This window comes from Delphinapterus leucas, chromosome 13, assembly GCF_059928025.1.
Source record: "Delphinapterus leucas isolate spDelLeu-1000000601 "Yukka" chromosome 13, BTC_Dleu_Yukka2, whole genome shotgun sequence".
Classification (NCBI taxonomy): Eukaryota; Metazoa; Chordata; class Mammalia; order Artiodactyla; family Monodontidae; genus Delphinapterus; species Delphinapterus leucas.
Window position 1 is genome coordinate 5,316,764 of NC_143141.1, and position 23,237 is coordinate 5,340,000.

Below are 23,237 nucleotides of genomic sequence, written 5' to 3' on the forward strand. Positions count from 1 at the left end.
GTGCCGGCGTCTGTGTGTCTGATTTCACAGCCTCCACAGAAACACCCTCTGGGGTCAGACTAAACATTCCCATTTTACACATGAGGAAGCGGAGGCACAAAAGGATGAAGTCATTTGCTCAAGACCACACTTGTTGGGTTCACGCCTCCCTTGTATATACCCACATTCTTGCCCAGAGGAAACTGTCTACTTGTAAAGGTATCTGCAGCCTCTCTCCTCCTTTCCTAGGAACATGCAAAAATTGAAGGTAAATAAGGAGGTAAAAAGAGGCCAAGAAAAACATTGCCCGACACTCCCCCAGAGAGAGTCTGTTCAGGTCTGTGTGCAGCGCTTCTCGCGGAAAAGCTGAGACTGCCAAGTCCAGACAGATGGGGCATCGCTTAGGCTGTAAGGAAGGCTCTGTGGCTCTCAGGCACTCATGGAGGTAAACGTCTATAAATAACACACCGACCCTGACACAGGTTCCAACGTGTGTGCTTCTTTCTCACACCATCAAGCAATTAACTCAATTTGACACCATCTACTTGGAGACAGGGTCGGATTCCACAGGTCGAGGGCTCAGCCCCACAGGACAACCTCTCCCCTGGCTTCAGATGCCCACCGCAGGTCCAGGTTGTCACCTGGGCTTCTAACCCACCTGCCATAGTTGAGAGGTTCCAACAACCCCACCTTGGGCTCGATTAATTTGCTAGAATGGCTCACAGAACTCAGAGAAACATTTTACTCACTAGGTGACCGGTTTACTACAAAAGGATCAAATGATATCGCTTATATGTGGAATCTAGAAAAAACGGTACCAATGAACTTATCTACAAAACAGAAGTAGAGTTACAGAGATGTAGAAAACAAACTTACGGTTACCAGGGGGTAAGGGGCGGAGGGATAAATTGGGAGATTGGGACTGACATGCACACTCCTGCATGTAAAATAGACAACTAATAAGGACCTCCTGTAGAGCACAGGGAGCTCTACTCAATACTCTGTAATGACCTGTCTGTACACTATAACGGATTCACTTTGCTGTACACCTGAAACTAACACAACATTGTAAATCAACTATACTCCAATAAAACATTTTTTTTTTTTTAATTAAGAAAAGAAAAAGGAACTGCCAGGTGGGAGAGATGCTTAGGACAAGTTCTGGGCCAAGGGCAAGTTCTGGGGCAGGGGTGAGGCGCTTCCATGCCCTCTCCAGGAGCTCCACCCTCCCCGAATCTCCACCAACCTGGAAATTCTCCAAACCCAATCCCCTAGAGTTTTTATGGAGGCCTCATTACTTGCGGTTGGTTGATTAAATCACTGGCCATGGGTCACTGAATTCAATCTCCAGCTCCTTTCCTGGAGGCGGGCATTGTGGGTGGTTTAGGGAGGGAGACTGAAAGCTCCAACCCCCTACTCACAAAGTCCATTCCACTGGCAACCAGCCCCCTTCCTTAGGTTACTTAGGGGCTTTCCAAAATTCGCCTCATTAGCATAACAAAAGGCAGCTCTCTTCACTTAGGAAATTTCAAGGGTTTTAATGAGCTCTGTGCCCTGAATGGGGACAAAGCCCAAATATATATTTCTTCTTATAAATCATAATATTAGAAACACTTTGTACTGAACCCTGTGCCAGGCACTGTTTTAAATGCTTACCTGTATCAACTCACTTTAACCCTCAAACAACCTGATCTCCAGTTTACAGAACTGGAGAAAGGAAAGGAAAGGAAAGGAAAGGAAACTGAGGCCCAGAGAGGTTAAATCACTCATCTGAAGTCACACAGCTTACTAGTACAGGAGCCAGGACTAGAACCAAGGCATTTGGCCTCACTGTCCATGTCCTTGGGCACAATTTACTGCCTCTTGAATGGGATGTTCCTGGAGCTAGGACTTCTTTGAGGTAGGAAAATATAAACCAGGGAGAATCCTGGAGGAAAATTCACCCTCAAATGAATGTTTTAAAAAGTCTTTTCCGGATTAGACGCAGCTTCCTCTGGCAAGCTGTTCCCTGCCATCTAGCTTGGTTTGAACTCGCCATGGCATCCTCACACCAGCAGGGTCCATGACCATCCCCCATCACTGAGTGATGGGCAGAGGCGCTCAGCTCATCTCCGTGCCCACAGTGCCCAGGACAGCGTCCACAGACTCCATGAAGGTGCGGCAAGGAAGGACACTGAGACTCTTCTCTCCCTGCGTGCCTACCCGTGGTTGCATCCCACCTCTACCCTTTAGTCTCAGGGAGCAATTCCAAAGTTCCATGATGGGAGCTGGTCAGAGGGGGAGCCCCCTGGTTTGCTGGCAGCTTCCCTGACAAATCCCAATTCAAGCCGAGTGTCACTCTTGGGAATCAGAGGAGGAGGGCTGCGGTCACAGCACAGCCTGGGCACACAGCCTTTCCTAGGCAGCCTCAGCATCTGTGATGCTCAGAGCTCCCTGCTGGGTCCTACGATGATGGCGGGAGGCCTTAGGAGAAAAATCATGAGGGTCGACAAGGAACTAGTCAGCAAAGCTGGGCTGATAAAGGGATGCAAAGAGGAGATGAGAAGAGGTCAAAGGAATTCTAGAATAAGGGATCAGGAAATTCAGGCTCTAATGCCAGCAATAAGAATGCATAATAAATAGAGGGGCAAATTGAATGAAAGGTATAAGGTCAATGCTAAGAAACTGTTGTTACTGATTGTGGGCTGGGAAAAGCAGTGGGACTATATCTTTTGGATACTGAGCTGCATAGAATAAATTATATTCAATAAATGACTTCCTTGACAGTCTGTGTGTTTATAATAAAAATACCAATGAAGAAACGTAAGCACCTGGAGATCTGGTAATTCACCTGAGAGGCTCAAAGGACCAAGAAGGGCCAGTACAGACATGCGGGCACAGACGTGCCAACTGAAAATTGTTGCTCGCTGGCGGGTTCTACAAGGATGAAACCAACGGCCTCTGCAGTCGCTGACCTCAAACACCCCCTGAAAGGAGTTCAGGGCAGAGATCAGGAATGAGGCTCTCTGTGCCCCAGGTAGATAGTTTCAGGAGAAGATTTTATGAGCCCAATTTCTTGCATCTTCTCATATCTAGAAAAGCACTAAAATCATTAACGGTGACATCTGCTCTTCGTGACTAGCGGCAACCTTCTGCCAAAGTGTGTGCTTTGACTCCACGAACCCCCTTCACCAATATCACATATATATGACCTCCCCTCTGACCTCTTTGGAGAAGTGTGTCCAAGCTCTCTGAGAGGCTATCTCCCAGGCTATGGTCCACATTTTGCCCCAGACAACTTAACTCACGACTTTCACGTTGTGCAATTTTTTTCAGTTGATAGACATCTGGGGACAGGGGGGTCCTCTGCTCTTAAGCACCACTGCTCCTTCACAAAATGGGGACAGCAATCCTGCCACAGTAGGTTGTTACAAAGCTCTAAGAAGAAAAAGCAGATAAAATGCCTGCCGGTGTGACTAGCCCAAGGGTCCTGCTCAGAAACTTTATTGCAGCTCCCTCTACCACTCTCTCGTCCACCTTATGCCTAGAGAGTGGACTACAGTGGCAGCAAGATGCGAAATGAAGACATCACCAGAGGAAGGAGGGAAAGAAAGTGGTGGGGAGAGAGGGAGGGGTGAAGAACCATCATGAAGTAGGAGTTAGGAGCAGAGATGCTCTGGAGCCAGGCTGCCTGGGTTCCAACCTCAGTGGGGGATGCCGGCACCTCCCAGGTGAAGTGGAGGAGGGGACATGGGCAAAAAGATGATACAAACCGTGGTGGCATCACCTTGCTGCTTACTCAGCAAATTGATGCAGGAAAACCCGGGAGGAATACAAATATAAGAACAATCTGCCTACAATACATGAAGCAGTGCCATGTTTAAAACCAAATGCTTGGGCTTCCCTGGTGGCGCAGTGGTGGAGAGTCCGCCTGCCGATGCAGGGGACGCGGGTTCGTGACCCGGACCGGGAAGATCCCACATGCCGCGGAGTGGCTGGGCCCGTGAGCCGTGGCTGCTGAGCCTGCGCATCCGGAGCCTGTGCTCCTCTCCACAACAGTGATAGGCCTGCGTACTGCAAAAAAAACAAACCCCCCAAAACCAAAAACCAAATGCTTGTTAAGAGGGAGCCAACCACCATGCATGTCCCTGAGTTGGTGTGATAAAAAATAAGAGCTAACATGCCTGGAGTTCTCACTGCACACTGAGCGCTCACTACACTGACAGCTTAATGGGAATTTTCCGGTGACCCTACGAGCTAAGTAATACCATCACCCCAATTTTACAGAAATTAGGCACAGAGATGACCAGAATCTTGCCCGGAGCCACATACTGGACTTGGCCAAACAAGCCAGTCCTGTTTTGGAGAAAGCACTGGATTTCCTACCAACTGGACATGAGCCCAGTCTCCTCAGAGGTAACAGATTGGTTCTCTCCTGTTCCTCTCAGCTCCATGAGTTGAAAATTCAAAAGGTAAGAATAAAAGAAAAGAGATTGGGAAGAGACAGACCTGGGCACCGATGTCCGCTCTGTCATGGCCAGGCAGGATGCCCTTGTGCAATCTATTGTACTCCCTTTGCCTTATTTTCTTCATCTGTGAAATGTGACTATTAATTCAGCCTCACAGTAAAATCTAAGGATTTAATAAAATAATAAATGTACAAGTGACCCCATACAGGGCCTGGGTATAGTGGCTGCATCTCTCTTATTGCTATGATGCTGGCCATGAGATTTCAACTGGGGATACTAGTTATTATTTGAAAGCTACTGGGGTTTTGTCTCTTCTCCCTTTGCCCACCATTGAGGAAGTTCTCACGATTGGAGTCATAACCTAAAATATTCAGCGAGAGGGAGAATTAAGTGGACAAGAGACCTGGAGGGTCAGGTTCATTGCTCTTTCGATGGTTTCATCTCCTCTGGAGCATTTCCTCTTTAGTGAGAGGCAGCTCTTTTCGTGGGATAAGGATCTGCAAAGTTGTCACATGTAACCCACTAATCACAGGTCTCTCTCTGGATGACTCAGACTTTCTGCTGAAAGGGCCCGCTTGTGACGGCTGCCCTCGGGAAGGCTCCCTCCTCAATGAAAGGGTGAGTCCAAGGCCCTTGGCTCAAAAGACAACTGCACTGCATTAAATACCAGTTGCTCTCAAACTGCTTTCTAAATCCGGCCCCGAGCTTCTCCAGTTTCACGCAGGGACGCAGAAGTGCCCCAGCACACACTTAATATCACTGTGCTGTGGGTGACCCCAGGGTGACCCCAGGGTGACCCCGAGTGACGTGTGGGCACCTCCATCCCCACCCCGGAGCCAGCACCGCAGCAGCTTCACCACGTGGAGGTCACAGCAGTGCCCTCAAGCAAATACTCTGGTCAGCTGAGAATTACAATTTTATTGGGAAATGATCATTTCAAAAAGAAAGTCCAAGTGGAAACAATTAAACTTTGGGAAAGTCAAACAAATGCAGTTAGCAAAGAAACCCCAGGCTGTGATTGGCTCTAGATGTAAAGTCTAGAGAAAACTCAGGCTGAAGTGAGTCTCAAGTTCAGAGGCAGCACCACAGAGGGAACAGAGCCACATGTTTCCGTGGGTTGTTAACAAAGACTATGTCTCGGCAACAAGGTTTGTAGGTTGTATCAAGAAAGAGCTTTTTGGTCTGTGAAAATTAAGTGAGGTGATACCGTCATTGCTAAATTTCTCTAACCATTTAGGAAGGGAAAGTTGGATAATTATCTCAGAATGGGCTGCCAGGAGGTGGCCTTGATGTTGACACAGATGAGCACCCTCAAGGGCATTGCTTTTGTGGGGTTACAGTCAGCAAGGGACCCCAAAGAACTTGGATATGAGTAAAATGAGATGCTCTCTGGATAAACTGTGAAACGGAGGCATCGTGGCTCAGAGGGGTGCCTTAGGAGGTGGAATTGGTTCCCAGCCAAGGGGACTTATTCCACTGTAACAAAACCCAAAGGACGAAAGCACCTGAAGAAAGAATGGGTGGAGACAAATCTAGCCCAGACCTTTCCCAGACGTAGCATCGTTTTAGATCAAGATGTATCAGCTCTCACCATCTAAAGGCCATGAACAAGTAGTTCCCAAACATCAGCCATCCTCTGAGGTGCTGGTTAAAAATACAGATTCCCAGGCTCTATTCTCAGAGAGTCATTGCTCTTTGGCCATCTGAGTGCTCACCAAGCCCACCTGGGGGATTCTGAGGCAGGTGGCTTGAGGGCCACACACTGAGAAATGAGATACGTAAATGGGATGGCAGGCTGGACTCCAGGCTCCCCTGGCAACCGGCAGACAACTTGGCTTTCTGAGATGCTCGCCCAGCAGGGAAGAACAGGCAGGTCTGATAAGCCTAGTATCTCGCTCAATAGTTAGAGGTTCTCATTATGAATGAATACCCTGGCTTCTGACTTCAAGTGTGGGTCTCCTCCACTTGGTGAATCCACCCCGGATATCTTGGATTATTTTCAAATGCTTTTTCCCCCAGTACTATCCATTTTGGCATAAAGTCCTCATGACAAAATATTGTGTGCCACGATGAACAACAAGGTCCTACTATTGATATATAGCACAGGGAATGATATTCAATACCCTGGGATAAACCATAATGGAAAAGAATTTTAAAAACAATGTATATGTGTGTATTACTAGGTCACTTTGCTGTACAGCAGAAATTAACACAACGTAAATCAACTGTACTTCAATAAAATAAATAAATTAAAATTTAAAAAGAAAAAAATAAAGAAAATTATGAATAACAACACTAAAAAAATTGTGTGCCAGGTGAATTAAATAATTAATTGTAAAAGGGAGAAAAATTAAAAAACAAAACAAAACGTGTGTGCATGTTCTTTGGTTAGGCACAGTCTCGGAAACCAAAATGTGAAACCCAGGGCAATAAAAGAATACGTTAGTCGGTTTGACTACATACATATTTAAAAGTTTTACAGATAGAAGATACATGACTTAAAAAAATTTAAGTGACAGAATGGGAGAAAATGTTTGCTTTTTATGTAACATTCAAGTTTAGCTGATTTAAAGTTTCTCTAAAGCTTAAAGTTTAGATAATTTAATGAGTCTACAAATCAATTAAAAAAGAAAAAAAACAGCAACTGGTCTCAAAGAAAAATTGACAAGAAGCGATATTTGCATACAATAATTGGGACATGCTGATAAAAAATTACTCATTGTTTATAGGAAATTCAAATTTAACTGGTAACCTGTATTTTTTTTTTAAGTCTGGCAACCCTGAAAGGACGTGAACTTCCAATTCATAGCGTGAGAAACACTAATGATCCACAATCTTTGAAAAGATGCTTAGTATCATCATGCAGATTATAGCAAACATGTGTCATCCTCTTTTGCTCATTAGATGGGAAAACATTAAGAAAGCAATGCCCCTTGTTGACAATGATACAAGGAAATATGCACTTAATACACCGTGTGTGGAAATGCAAGCCTATAAAGATTTCTGGAAAACCTTGGCAGCCGTATACATAAAAACTAAAATTAAGGTTTAATATATTTGGTAAAGTGAGAAGGGTTCTGAATGGCTCTACTGCAAGTTCCTCCTGCAATCTGACCCCACGGTAAGGTCTCCCAGCCCAATTACCCTCCTTATCAAGGGACCAGGCACGGTACTCGTGTATCCATGTGTACTGGGGATCACTTCCCTGACAGCCTGTGGAATTACTCAAAAGACTTTGATGGGCTTCCCTGGTGGTGCAGTGGTTAAGAATCCGCCTGCCAATGCAGGGGACACGGGTTTGAGCCCTGGTCTGGGAAGATTCCACATGCCGCGGAGCAACTAAGCTCGTGTGCCACAACTACTGAGCCTGCGCTCTAGAGCCCGCAGGCTACAACTACTGAGCCCGCGCGCCACAACTACTGAGGGCCACGTGCCTAGAGCCCGTGCTCCGCAACAAGAGAAGCCACCGCAACGAGAAGCCCGTGCACTGCAACGAAGAGTAGCCCCCGCTCACCGCAACTAGAGAAAGCCCGCGTGCAGCAACAAAGACTCAATGCAGCAAAAAAAAAAAAAAAAGACTTTGAAAAAGAATAGATACATATATATACATAACTGAATCATTTTGCTGTACATCTGAAACTAATACAACATTGTTAATCAACTATGTTCCAATATAAAATAAACATTTACAAAAAAAGAGAGCAGGGGACCTCGTCTCATTCATCATCATTGCCACCCAAGCAGTTAGCACTGTGCCCAGAACACAATAGGTACCAAATGAAAGTTTGTTAACTAAAACCTAAGTCAATCACATCATCCCCTAGGAACCAGGAGGTACCCCATCCTTCTACTAGTTCCTCCCGCAGTCCCTGATAGCTCACTCGGTTCCCCAGTGCAGCACCCATGTGGCCCGGCATGGTGTGCGGTGGCCTCCCACCCCGGGCTGTGAGTATAGGTGACGAACACACTTGTCATTAGTCTCATCTGTTTAGCATTGGTGTCACTGTATAACCTTCTGGTGGGAATCCCTCCTTCATCATTTGAATGAAGAGGAGGTGATTATAGCAGCATCTCTCAAATTTTTAAGTATACCTACTTTTAACCCAAAAATTTCACTTCCAAGAATATATCCTATAAAAAGACTCACAAGTACGAAAAGAGATGCATGCAGAAACAAGAATACTTATCGCAACACTGTTTTTTAAAGTGAAAACTTGACAACCACCTGAATATTCACCCATCAAGAACTGGTTAAATAAATCTTTATAAACGTAATCTATGAAATACTCTGCAACAGTGGAAAAGACCTAGAAAGAAGTCCAAGATTTGTTACATCTAAGCAGTACATATGATTTAATGCCACCCACTTTATGTAGAATGATGTATCAATACATCTATATCTGCGTACGTATATGCATGTGTCCATGATAAAAATGGGGAGAGAAACGCAAACTGGATCCAAGGGGGAGGGAAGAGGGTCAGGCGGAGGCTTTTGTGTTTGATGCTGTATGATTCTGTACTATTTAAGTCTTTTACACTGAAAATGCATTCGAGTATTACTTATGTGACGTGATATAAATGTAAGAATAAGAAAAGTCCATCAAAATTTATATAAAATCACATAGACTAACTCCTGGTGAAGGTTTGCAGTAATGTAAGGAAACTGGGCAATGCGGCAGCCAATCAGGAATAGTTCAGCACCTCTAGCCAAAGTCTAGCCTTAATGCTCTGCGCTGATCTGGCCTGTAAACGCTTCTCGGCCTCTCTCTGGAAGGACTCCTAAGCAAAGCTGCTCCGTCACATTCTCCGTGGGAGTCATGGAATTGAGACTGATATACAAGCCAATGCATTTGTGCAAATCCTCCATCATCTCTCTCCCTACCCCTACCTTTTATTTAACTTCATCATCTAAAACAGAGCTTAAAAAGGAAGCATATAAAGGGAAGGAGGGTGAGGTCCCGTGACTGAGAGAAAATAAGACACAAGTACTGCTTGTCCTAGTGCGAAAGCCCAGAAAGGCCTTAAACCCAGAAGAGCCTTAAACCCAGAAGAGCCTTTGGCCACAGTTTCTGCTTGCTCAGTGAAACACCGAATTCACTAAAGAATCATCCTTCCTCTCTCCTGCTTCTCCTTTAAAGAAGCCAGTGGATGGCAAGCAGCGTAGTGAGTAAGCGTGGCCACTGTGCAGATCCCAAGGGCAGTGGCCAGACCTGGGGCCACGCTGCCCTGGCCCATCTCTGTCCTGCTGAGGCCCAGGTCTGCCTGGCCTTCTCCACCCGCCAGGCCCCTTGTCTCCCTGGGGACGGGGGGGGGGCCGCATCTCACCACGCTGATGCCGTCGTTGAGGAGCGCCTCCCCAAAGATCATCATGTACAGCTGCTGATTCACCCGCGCCTCTTCGAACACGGCCAGCACGGCCACGGGGTCCACGGCCGAGATCAGGCTCCCGAACAGCAGGTTCTGAAGCAGGTTGACGTCACTCAGGCCAAAGGCCTGGACCTGGCAGATGAGGTAGAGCGAGAGGCCAATGCCGAAGGCATTGATCAGGGCCCCCAGCCCTGCCCACCACAGGATGGATCCGATGTTCTCGAAGAAGGGCCGGGTGGGCATGAAGTACCCGCCCTCCAGGACGATGGGCGGGAGGAGGTACAGGAAGTAGATGCTCGAATCCATGACCGGAGGTGATTTGTGGTCGGTGCCGAAGATGATGGCGCCCACCAGGGCCCCAACCAGGATGAGCAGGCAGCTCTCAGGCATGAGGCCCGGCAGCCGGTGGTAGAGGTGGAAGCCTGCGGAGAGCGGAGAACCACGTTTAGATGTTGGCAAATAACCCGGCTCTGGCCCCCAGGACACCAGGGGAGGGGTGTGCGAGAGGCCTTTCAAAGCCACACAGATGGCGGCGTCTCCGGGCCCAGCCTCAGCACCCATCTGTAGCAGGAGCTGCAAGTGTGGCTGTGGCTTGGTGTGAGGAAGTGCTTTCCATGCTCAGTGAATGTTCCAGCATCTTCTCAGCCAGCCGTGCCCTCCTGTTTTCCCCATCCTGAGGGATCTGAGCGGTGGAACTCTTCTGCTCTCATGCAAAACCCACCTTTGAAGCTCCTGCAAGAGCCTATCACAGTGACGTAAACCCCAGCTTCTTCCAAACTTACCTCACCTCACTTCCTTCTCCACCACAGACAAATGAATACAAATGAAAAGTCTTTATTTTGTTTCCTTCATTTAACCAATGACATTGCCACCCAGTCAGCTACTTGAGAGGAAATCAAGTCGCATTCTTATGGGGACCCCGTCACCTTTGCCCCTTCGTGCAATTGGCAACCTATTTCATCAGTTACGTCTCCCACTAGCTGTCCCGGAAGTCCGTCTCCTTCCGTCCACTCCTGCAGCCACTGTCTTCACTGAGGACCGCCCCACTTCTCATCCTACTTACTGCGGTGTCTTCCTGATTTCCTCCCTCTCCCTCCCCCTCCCGGTCTATTCCACATCCTGCTACCAGATGACTATTCTACACCACGTTATCTGATTGTTCAATTCCCCACCTAAGACTCCACACAAAGCGTCTCATGGAATTTAAACTGAGAATATTTGTTAAGCATCCCTGTGACGAGAACAACCCACTGTAAGTCCTGGGAGGGGGAGGGACCAAACATGTTTTCTACAATTCCAGCTACTGATGAAATTTTAGAAACGTTCTTAACAAATAAGAAGATAAAGCCAATATAATGTACAAGTATACAGAGAAGTTTATATTGAATATATCAACAAATATGACAAGAGATCCAGGTACAGCAGGCCACCTGGGGCTCTCCCCGAGTCCGTATCCCACACACCCTGCACTGTCTTCATGCATCCTACCTTACAGCCAAGCTCACGCCTTTTCATCCTGGAGGCCTCCTTTCTTGTCTTTACGTATTATTATCGTTGCCTGCATTGTCCTTCTCTCCACCCTATTTTGGTCCTCTGCTCAATCCTTGAAGCTAAGCTTTTCCCAATCTCTTCCCAAGGAAATAATATGTCCTCCTTTGAATTATTGTAACATTTTATCTGTACCTGTTCAACAACGATCCCTTTCTACCATTTTTGGTCCATGACTTTTCTCCCCTACTAATCTCTAAACTCCTCCAACTCAGGCAGGATGGCACACATCTTTATATCTCCCCAAAGCGCTTAGCAAGATGTCTTGTCCATAACAGCATGTCTAATTGCTAAAAGAATCTTTCTTAAGTGTACAAATGAATGAACGAACAGGTCAGCTGTTCATCAGAGAAGCTCTTGCATGGGAAGGAGAAGTTGAACAGGTTTTGGAGAATGAGTGGGACTTACATAGTTGGACAACAGAGGGAAGGCATTTTAGGAGGGGAGAACTCCAGGAGAAAGAGGGGAGAGACAGGGATGGCCCAGCCAGATATTTTTGACGTTCACTGAGGAGATTCATCTGGCCAGAGCAAATTTTAATTGGGAAGAGTACTGATTTTTAAAAACAAATTTTATTGGAGTATAGTTGCTTTACAATGTTGTGTTAGTGTCTACTGTACAGCAAAGTGAATCAGTTATACGTATATATATATCCCCTCTTTTTTGGATTTCCTTCCCATGTAGGTCACCACAGAGCACTGAGTAGAGCTCCCTGCGCTATGCAGTAGGTTCTCATTAGTTATCTATTTTATACATAATAACAATAGTGTATATATATCAATCCCAATCTCCCAATTCCTCCCAACCCCCCTTCCCCCTTGGTATCCATACATTTTTTCTCTATGTCTGTGTCTCTATTTCTGTTTTGTAAATAAGATCATCTATACCATTTTTTTCAGATTCCACATATATGCATTAATATATGATATTTGTTTTTCTCTTTCTGACTTACTTCACTCTGTATGACAGACTCTAGGTCCATCCATGTCTCTACAAATGACTTGATTTCATTCCTTTTTATGGCTGAGTAATATTCCATTGCATATATGTACCACATCTTCTTTATCCATTCCTCTGTTGATGGACATTTAGGTTGTTTCCATGTCCTGGCTATTGGAAGTGTACTGATTTTGACCAAGCAATGGAGGGCCTGAAATTCAAGGCTAAGGATGTAGCCTCCCTCCCATAGGTGTTGGGGCCATGGAATGTCTCCTTAGGAAGTTTTAGGTTCAGCCATCCAAAAACACGTGGGTTTCCCTCACCACAGCTTTGAACTGCTCCATCCACCATCAGCAGGCAGGTTAATACAATGGAGTATCAAGAGACATTATTCCAAACCACAGAGCCCACTGGCTTCAAGACCAGCTTAAGGCCTCCTTCTAAAGTCCTGCTCTGTCCATTTCCTAATAACAGCTTCCTTCTTCTCCTCTCTCCTCCTTCTTCTTCAGTTAGTGCTCATTTTAACCACACTTAACTTTTTAAATATGTAAAGTAGGCGGAAGAGCCCATAGTGTAATTTTCTCAGGCCCTGTGTCTCCCCAGTCTGGCCCTGCTTCCAGGGATCTAGTTTCCTGAAATGGATCCAATGTCACCTGCCTGAAGCCAGGTTGCATCTACACAGTGATAGCAGGAAGAGGGTTTAACCTGTAAGTAGGGCCCTTTAAGGGAAATGCTATGTGAATTTCACATTTCAAAATTCTTCTCCCCTTCCATAATGGACAATACAGTCAGTCACTTTGAGGTTTTAGTTCCCTGGCCTGAAACTTAAAAGGCCGCGAATAACAAAGTCCAGCCTGAAAGTCAAAGATGGCCCTATCGGAGCACCTATTAGGCAGTGCTAGATTCACCCATCTTCCCCCTTGAGGCTGGGGACCACAATCATTCCTACACCTTGCTGGGTGCTCAATAAATGTGTCTTGATAAAATGACGGAATAAAAGAATACTAGCGATTATTAATTATATTTTGATTCAAGATTTATAATATAGAATCTAAAAAAGCGATATGGTTTCCTTAAGTGTTCAAGTTTTATGTCTTTATTATTATTTTTTTGCCCCAGGTGAACAAGCTACCATATATAAAGCTACAAGACCAGTACTTGCATCACAGTATATATTCAGTAAATTTGACCTTCTTTTCATGTACAATATAAAAATAATCTGAATTCTTAAAGGCCAGTAAATATGAAATTGTGCTTGAATAAGCATGATCCAACTGATAACCTACTTCAGTTATTTTCTTTTTCTAAAGTATGTTGAGTTGCATCCACATGAAAATCAAGAACATTTAAACAGTGATTCTATGAACAATAGCGTCGTTACAGGACTCTGAACTTGTGGATGTAGTCTGGGCACACACAACACCTCTAAAGGAAAATCTGTGTCTTATGCTACTATAAAACATATACTTTGCACCTTGAGATGTTCACTGATATAGAATAGAAGCCTCTTTTCCATTAGAAAATTCTTATTTGTACCAAAAAGAGATCTCAGAAATAATTTCACAGATGAACGAACTGAGATGAAGAAAGACAGAGTTAGTCAGTGGAATCAGCTAGTTTCCTGATTCCAGACCAACTTCACCCATTACTGTGAAAAGGAAGGGAGTGGGTGGAGTCAGAATCTCTGGCATTTTGACAAAGGAAAACTCAAGATCACATAAGACCAACTTGAACGTTCTCAGTATTCACATGGTTGCATGACAGGTGTTAGACCCCTAGCTCTGAACTGAGAATACCATCTCTTTGGAAACCCATTTTTACTTGAGCCCTTCTCAGAAATAATATGCAACCCTCTGTGTCATTTAGTCATTTGATAAACTGCACAAGAGTTCTTCAAACTAAGAATTTCATTCTATCTTCACATCTTATGAGCTCAAAATGGACAGCAGTTATGACGGGCACCTAATGAATATGCCAGCACCCCCCAACATCCATGGGCAGGGAGTTAGATGAAAAGACAGAGCCCAGTATCCTGATGCCAAGGAGTTAACTGCCCGATTTCATGGCTCACCCCATATTTCACAGCTGTTCCAGAGGAAACATATAAACAAGCACTAACATGATTCATAGGGTCTATTTCAATGAGGCAATCTTATCTACTCAAATAACAAAGTTCATAACTAAAGCAAAGGAGACATTATGCTTGACAATTAAGATATTCGTATTAGTTTCCCACTCTGAAATAAGCTGTTTCTAAGGAGACAAGGGGGTGAACTTGGAAATTAAATGGTCACAGAGTGGAAACCATCATTTTGGTTTGGGCACAAAGAACCCTGGTTAGAATTTCATCTATTGACTTGAATCCACTTTATGTCACAGAGGAAACCAGGGGTGCTTCACTGGTTCCATTCGACTCAGGTGTAAACAAAGATTTTACTGACAGATACCATCTCTATCCCACCATATCCCATCACTGAGTGATACGAGTTGCTTCTGGTTGCCTTGTTTCTTGCTTTCTGTCAATTTTCAAGGAGCACATGCCACTTTTAAAGAATAAACAATGCGCGTCGTTGATGAAGCCCATGGTTCCATGGCCAAGAATGAAAGAAGCACGTTTTACAGAAGAATCATTCTATGGTTCCTGAAATTTCCAACAGGCGTCATTCCAAGCTCGACATACTTTACTCTGTATTTCTTAAAGCATAGAACTCGAGATTTTTTGATGCCAAATAATGTCACATGGTTGTTACCCTGAAAGGAGAGGAAATCAAAAGAACCGAGAGCGCAAAAGTAGGTTCTTAAATTTCAAAACACAACCTGAAGTATTAAATGGCTTGACAAAAATCAGTTATGACTTTCCCTTGACTCAGGAATAGAATTTTTTATGTAACAGCAGCAAGAGTTAAAATCCACTTAATTCACCATCTACAAGGCATTTTCACACACCTTATCTCATGTGGAAAACAACTCCCAAAACCAGGTAGATGTTTGGGGCCTTACCTATTTTTGCAAGGGATGCTAGGAGTATCCAGAGGGTGACCTCGTAAGGAATTTGCACATAGTCGTAATCCAGTGCGAAAACAGATACCGTCTCAGCTGGCTCAGAGCTGGCAGCAGCAAACCGAACATCAGGCTCATGCTGGGGAGAGGAATTTGTGGATTCATTCAAATCAGAAGATGCTCCACCACACTTGAGGGCCACCAGGAAGAACAACCAATTCCAAGGACCGAAAGGCACAAGCATCTGAAAACCCATGCTGTGGGCTTCTCTTACTGTGTGTGCCTTTGTGTGCTGCACTTCTGAAGTGAGGAGGGTTTCCAGAGAGCGGCAGCATCTACCTGGGTCACAGGTGAAACACGCACAGTCCGTGGGTCATTCCGGGAAGAGTCCGAGCACGTCACTGAGTTCTGAGTATAGATATTTTCAAAATCACCTTTAAAGTATTTGTGTTCAGGCAACTCAGCCTCTGGCCCAAATGCATCTAGTCATTCAATAGACTTGAGAAAGCCCAGGGAACTACCTGTGCGACCTTCATCCGATCGTGATTTGAAGAGCAATCTGTGAAGCAAAAATACTTCTTCATTCAAAGCTGTTTCCTCACCTCACTGCACACTGGTTTCGCTTTGTGAGTGAAAATTAAAAAGGGCACCACGGTGCTCATTCCAGATGTCACTAGAGCCCTTCTAACCAGGAAGAGAATTCTTCCCTCTTTCCCAGATCCTAGAAAAGGACCTACCTGTTCTGCACCCCGTCCTTCTCTCCTCCCCCTGCTATCTCACTTGTTTTGAATGGCCGAGGCTGCAGGTAGCTCTTGAACTACACTTAATTATTTGCTCTGATATGACTTTTGTAATGAAATGCTTTCCCTGAGTTCTCTGGCGGGGGTTACACTGCTGACACCTAGTGGGCGGCCACAATACTACACCTTGACCGGTTCAAGGATGAAAGACCGCGTAATTCTCATCCAAACCAGGGCACTTCTGAAAGTACAGGAGACCTATTAATAATCATACCAGACCACAGCTGGAAACCAGAACAGTGCTGGAAAACTGTGTCATGTGGTCACTGTAAAAGAGGAAGGAGGAGGCGGCACCATAGAATATGTCTGGACAGTAATTCAAAACACGAAGCTCTAGCGCTCCATAAACTTTACACAGTATTAAAAAAAAGAACAAGCAGAGGAACAAGCTCCATGAAATACCTCTAAAAACCAGTTTTGAAAAATTCTGTGGCACATCCAAACTTTTCATTTAAAGAATCGTGTTATTACGGCCTATTTGTTCAAAAGAAGCAGTATAACAGACTGTTTGTGGAAGAATTTTGAGATGGATGCCATGAATCTATTCCTATTTCCTCTACATCTGGCCAGATGACTGTAGCCAAGTCACTTACCTTTCAAAGCGTCCTTGTCTAAAAAGAGGGAACGGAATAATATCTATCTCATCGAGTGGCTAGGATCATTAAATGAGATAAAGCAAGTAAAGTATCTGGCATGCTTAATAAATGCTTAATAAATGTTAGTTTCTATTATTAATCACATCTGTTATTCTATCTGAGGATAAGAATTCTGTTGCAATGATGAACAATGCTCAACAGAGAATGAGAATTATTATTCATAATCCATAGACTATCTCAACACCTATTCCATACCAAACTGCAGGGTGATTTGCATCTTTTTTCTTCATTCATATTAGTGCATGTAGATGGTTCCCACTTCAGCCCCACACTCAGCGAAGATCACTGGAAAATTGAGGTGGAAAATGTTGAGGAAAGCTAGCTTCTAGACGTAGCTTCTTAGTAAGGCAATAGAATCAAAAGCTCACATTTGGATTTTTTTTCTTCTCTTTCCTTCACAGTTTGCCTCTAAAATTGACCAGATCCAGCCACTAAAACGAGCCTATCCGGTGAACCACAGATGATGGCTATATTCTGGGTCAATTTTTTTTTTCAGAAAAGGTTACATGAATAACCTTGCAATGGACAACTTCTTTATAATAGATATTTTATCTTTTTATTTGAATTTTATTTTATGCTTCTTCTAAAAAGAAATGAGAGAGAGAGAGCGTTTCCCATGGTGCTCTGTGGAAAGACCAAAACTAAGCACCAGGAAGCCTCTGTCCTCAGGCATTCATTATCTGACTGACTTTGAGAAAGTCACTTTACCTGTTTAAGCCTCAATTTTGTCATCTCTACCATGAAGATGCTATACCAGGTATCCTTTTCCTGCTCTGAATTTCTGAATCTTTGTGAATACACAACAACATGTTTTAATCAATTGATAGCTGATGGTGGCAGATAAGTGATGCCACTATAGGGAGGGTAATAGAAGAAAAACTAGAATTCTGTGGCATCCGGCTATCTTCTTCCAGGATGAGGTTTTCTCGTCAACCTGGTCAACTCTTGGTATCACTTCCACCTATGCAGTAGTACTTTCACACAGCTGCCTGAATGTTCTTTCTAAAGTGCCTTCTTAATCCGGGTTCCCTACAAAACAGTGTACGACAAAGATTACGTGAATCCTGTAAACCAAAGGCAGCAAGAGTAAGAGAAAAAGAGAAGCAAGGGAAAAGCACTTTCAGAATGACAGCATGAGAGCCCTGGATGCTCTCCCTAGTGGGAAAACCATCACTGGTAGAACTGTTAAAAATTAAAAAAAAAAAACGAAAAACAACCATTCAGTCTCTGGAAATGGTACTGAGAGCATACAGCAATGGAAGACAATCTTCTAAATATTGGTAAAACCTGCAAGAGTCTGTGTCCTGGACTGTTTCTCTCTCCTAATTCCCAGCTCAGTGTGAGGAAAACTCTACTCTGGGTGGGCACAGACAAGAGCATGGGGCTCCCTTGTAAACCCAGCTCCCTGTCCAGGGCTACAGTTTCTACCCAGAAAATCAGGCTGTCAGTATTTGTCATCAATGCCCCTTCCTCGCCCCAAGAAATGTGTTGCACAAGCTCTACTGCAGGCAAGTATGACTGAGAGATCTCCTCTTCTAGAAGCCCCTACTCACAGGCTTGCAATTCTACCCCAGGCATGGCAGGCCAAGAATAAAGGGCCCCAAACCCTCTCGCCCTGTCTTCCTCATAGGGCTGAGTTTCTGTGCAAAGGGAGACAAGCCGAGAAGAGTCGGAGCTACTGCCCCTGTTCAGCCCCCGATTCATAAAGCAGGAGTGTCTCTCTAAGAGAAGCAGGTTGCTGTTTCTCTATCCCTTTTCAGAGCAGTGGAATGGAGGTTCTGTTAAAGTGGGAGGCAGCCCATAGAACAGAGAACTCCATAAGTACCACTAAGGGAACTTGCTTTATTTGGAACAGAGTGTAGGGAAGTTCAAGCCTAAGGGCACTGTCAAAAACAATGGACATTTAGGTAGTGAGCAAGTAGGAAGAGCTGGTTGCTCCATGATATCTATACACGAAAGGGTAGACCAGTGAAGAGCCATTGTGGGGTCAGAGAAGTGTCAAAGACTGGCCTCAAAGTTTACTCCCGTGAAAATTACCCTGCACTTTAACTGAATCAGACTGTGGAGCAATTTCTGACCCAAGGCATGTAGAAAACAGTAGATCATTCAGCTAGCAATTACTGGGTGTGGAGTGATATCAACAGAGACAGCAGACCAGGTAGAAGCTTCACTGGGAGATCAGTGAGAGTAAAAGAGAACCCTGGTTTCACTGTCATCCTGGCTGAGAGAGGAAGGGGTCAAGGGGATTATGAGAATGGCCAAGGCTCTACCGGCTGACGGCAACATTAATGGCTGTGTAGAGAAATAGACTTTACTGAAATAGTTCATCCAGTTTGCTAAACAAATAAATAAGCAGATAATCAAACAACAACAAAACCTGGAGGTAGGGGAGGGGGAGAATCAGTATCAAGAACTACTACAAAGTTATTTAAAATGTCCAGTTGTTAACAACAATAATAAAAATGATACTCTATGCTGTCTACAGAAGATAGAGTTTTAGATTCAAAGATACAAGTAGATTGACTGTAAAAGGGTTAAAAATGGTACACCATGCAAGCAATATGGTAAGAGAGCCAGAGTGGCTATACAAATACCAGACAAAATAAACATGAAGATTGAAAAAATGTTACTAGAAATAAAAAGGGACATTTTATAAAAATAAAAAGGTCAGTTCATCAAGAGGATATAGCAATTATAAACCTAACCTGTATCAAGTGGCATTAATCCCAGGAATGCAAGTTGTTTTAACATACAAATGTCACTTAATATAATACATCATCTCAATAAAGGACAAAACCACATGGCCATCTCAATAGACTAGGCAAAGGCATTTGACAAAATCTAACACTGATTTTAAGAATACTCAACAAACTATGAATAAAAGGGAACTTCCTCAATATGATAAAGGGCATCTATAAAAAATCTGCAGCCAACATCATTCTTAATAATGAAGACTAAATGAATTCCTCATAAGATCAGAAACCAGATAAGAATGTCCAATCTTGTCACTTCTGTTCAACATTCTAGTAGAGGTTCTAGCCAGGGCAATGGACAAATGAAGGATGCCAAAGTGGGAAGGGGAAAAGTAAAACTATCTTTATTTACATATGACATGACCTCTTATATAGAAAATCCTAAATAATTGACTAAAATACTGTTAGATCTAATATAGAAGTTTAGCAAATTTGCAAGATATGACACATACCAAAGTAAATTGTATTTTACAGTAAAATGAACACAACGAAATAAAATTGAAAAGGCAATGCCATTTACAATAACATCAAAAACTAAAATTATTAAGAATACTCTCAATAAAAGAGATGTAAAACTTGTATTCTGAAAAACAAAGTGTTGGAAGCAGTCAAGGAAGATTTAAATGTAGAAGTCTTCTTATCTGTGGAAGATACATTCCAAGACCCACACTGGATGCCTGAAACAGCCGATGGTACCTAACCCTATATATACTGCGTTTTTATCCTTACATACCTACTTATGATAAAGTTAAATTATAAATTAGGCACAGTAAGAGATTAACAACAATAACTAATAATAAAATAGAACAATTATAACAATATAATGTAATAAAAGTTATGTGAATGTGGTCTCTCTCAAAATATCTTATTGTACAATTTAATGCCTTTTTCCCTTTTAACTAAGCACTTTTACAGTTTGAGGTGTGACAGCAAAAGTAGGACAAATTTCTTTTTCCTTCTTCATAATTTCACAGATAGAAGATTCATTTTTACTGTAGGTCTTAGCCACCTCAGTATATGATTTTTTTTCTCCTTTCTTATTAAGTTGAGAACTTTCACCTTTTCACTTAAAGGAAGAACTTTATGGCTTCTCTTTAGCATATCTGAATTGCCAGCATCACTATTCTTGCGCTTTGGAGTCACTGTTAAGCAAAATAAGGGTTACCTGAGCACAATCAATCAGGACGATCAATCCGATAACCTAGACAAGGCTACTTAGTGACCAACAGCAGGATATATATACTGGAAGAAAGGATGATTCACTTCCTGAGCTGGATTGAGCAGGACAACTAAAGATTTCCTCACGCTACTTACAACAGCGCTCAATTTAAAACTTATGAATTGTTTATTTCTGGAATTTTCCACTTAATAGTTTTGAACCAAGGTTGACCAAGGGTAACAAAAACCACAGAAAGGAAAACCACAGATAAGGAGGGAAAGACCTCCTTGTTCATGGATCAAAAGACAATATTGTTAACACGGCAATACTCCCCAAAATGATCTACAGATTCAACACAATCTCTATCAAAATCCTAGTGTCTTTTTTCTATTTTAGAAATTGACAAACTGGTCCTGAAATGCATATGGAATGTGCCTATAAGAGGCAAAAAAATATTGAAACAAGAAAACGAAGTTGGAAGATTCATACTTCCCAATTTCAAAAACTTGCTACAAACAAAGCTACAGTAATTAGAATAATGTGGCACTTTCATCAGAAAGTACATATAGATAAATAGAACACAATTGAGAAAGCAGAAATAAACCATCATGTGTATGGTCAATTGATTTCTGACAAGTGTTCTAAGACAATTAATTTGATAGGTAAAAAAAATGACTTTTTCAACAAATGGCACTGGAAAACTTGAATATGCACATATAAAAGAATAAAGATGTACTCCTTTTTAATATCATACACAAAAATTAATTTAAAATGGATCATGGACTAAATGTAAGAGCTATACCCTAAAATTCATAGGAAAAAACCAGGAGTAAATTTTGATGATCTTGGATTAGACAAAACTTTCTTATATACACACCAAAACCCATAACCAACAAAAGAAAAAAGTAGATAAATTGGACTTCATCAAAATTTAAAAACAAAAAAACAAAAAACACTATACTACCAAGGGAGTGAAAAAAGACAACTCACAGAATGGGAAAAAAATACTTTCAAATCACATATTTGATAAGAGACTTGTATTCTGAATCTATTAATAGCTCTTACAATGCAATAATAAAAAGATAAATAATCCAATTTAAAAATGGACAAAGGATCTGAAAAGACATCTCTCAAAAAAAGATATACGAATGAGCAATAAGCACATGAAATAAAGCTCAACGTCATTAGTCCTAAGGGAGATACATACAGAAATACAAATCAAAACCGCAATGAGATAGCGTTCACATTCACTAGAACACTGGGCAAAAAAAGCCAACCAAACAAACAGAAAACAAGTAATAACCAATGTTGTCAGTGCTGGCAAGGATCAAGGATGTGGTGGAAATAAGTGCTATTGGAAATCTAAAATGGTGCCGTTTGGCTGTTTCTTAAACGTTAAACACCGAGTTACCTATGACCCAACAATTCCACTCATAAATATATACCCAAGAAAAATGAAAACGTATATCCAGTCAAAAACTCGTACATGAATATTTTTAGCAGCATCATTCACAACAGCCAAATAGTGGAAACAACCCAAATGCCTATCAAATGTTGAATGGATAAGTAAAATGTGGAATATCTATACAATGGAATGAAGTGCTGATATAGGCTACAATGTGGATGATTTTGAAAAAATTATGATAAATGAAAGAAGCCAGTCACAAAAGACCATAAGACTCTTTTAGTATGACATGTCCAAGACAGGCAAATCTGAAGAGACAGAAAGTAGATTAGTTGTTGCCTAGGGCTGAGGTGAGGGAAGTGGAGGTGGGGGATGGAGAGCCACTGTTCATGGCTGTGACGTTTTCTTTGGGTTGATAAAATATTCTAAACTTGCGATGATGCTGCCACAGCTCTGCAAGTATACTGAAAACTATTTGAATTGTATGCCTGAAATGGGTGTGTGGTATAGATTGTGAACTATATCTCAATAAATCTCCTTTAAAAAACTAGGAAGTGGGACAGGGAAGGGGGTTCATGTGTTATTACTCAGCCGCCATAGCTTCACAAGGAAACGCAATTGGTTCCTTGGTCACATGGGGCATCTTCCAGAAAGCCCTGTGGAATCACCATGCTTCAGAAGGTTCTACAGGAGATGCAGAAGAAGAGAAAGGATTTATCCGGAGGGTCCTTACTATCTCCCGTCTCTTGATGGTCCACCTTTGTCCCACAGGGCATTAACTTGATATATTCCGGATGTGTTTACGGAGTACCTGTGGAAGCCTGATAGTACACCTTGCAATGGGGGGCTTCACATTGGCCTGGAAGCAGGAGGAGGAGCCATAGCCTCCTTGGGTCCAGCCAGGCTAAGACCACGGAGGGCTTGATCCTGCAGGAGACATTGATAGGACCCACCCCACATATACATACAATACTGCAACCCAAGGGGTCAGAACTGGAGGATGAGCTGCAGGTTCTTGCATGAAACAACATGATGCTGCTCATCACTGGTCATGAAAGATAACCTCAGAGCACATGGAGAGGGCTTCCCTGGTGGCGCAGTGGTTGAGAGTCTGCCTGCCGATGCAGGGGACACGGGTTCATGCCCCGGTCTGGGAAGATCCCACATGCCGCGGAGCGGCTGG

The 23,237-nt window shown here is 43.2% G+C and overlaps 1 protein-coding gene across 1 annotated transcript in view; it reads right to left on the minus strand.

The window, feature by feature from the left end:
* The window catches only part of SLC9A4 (solute carrier family 9 member A4), a 58,438-nt gene extending 42,792 nt beyond the window's left edge, over positions 1 to 15,646 (minus strand). The window contains exons 1-2 of the mRNA XM_022599249.2: positions 15,282 to 15,646; positions 9,753 to 10,216 (exon numbers count right to left, since the gene is read on the minus strand). Coding sequence (XP_022454957.2) covers positions 9,753 to 10,216; positions 15,282 to 15,537 — 720 coding nt within the window. The 5' untranslated portion in view covers positions 15,538 to 15,646. The remainder of the gene's footprint in view (positions 1 to 9,752; positions 10,217 to 15,281) is intronic.
* Between the last annotated feature and the right edge of the window lie 7,591 nt (positions 15,647 to 23,237).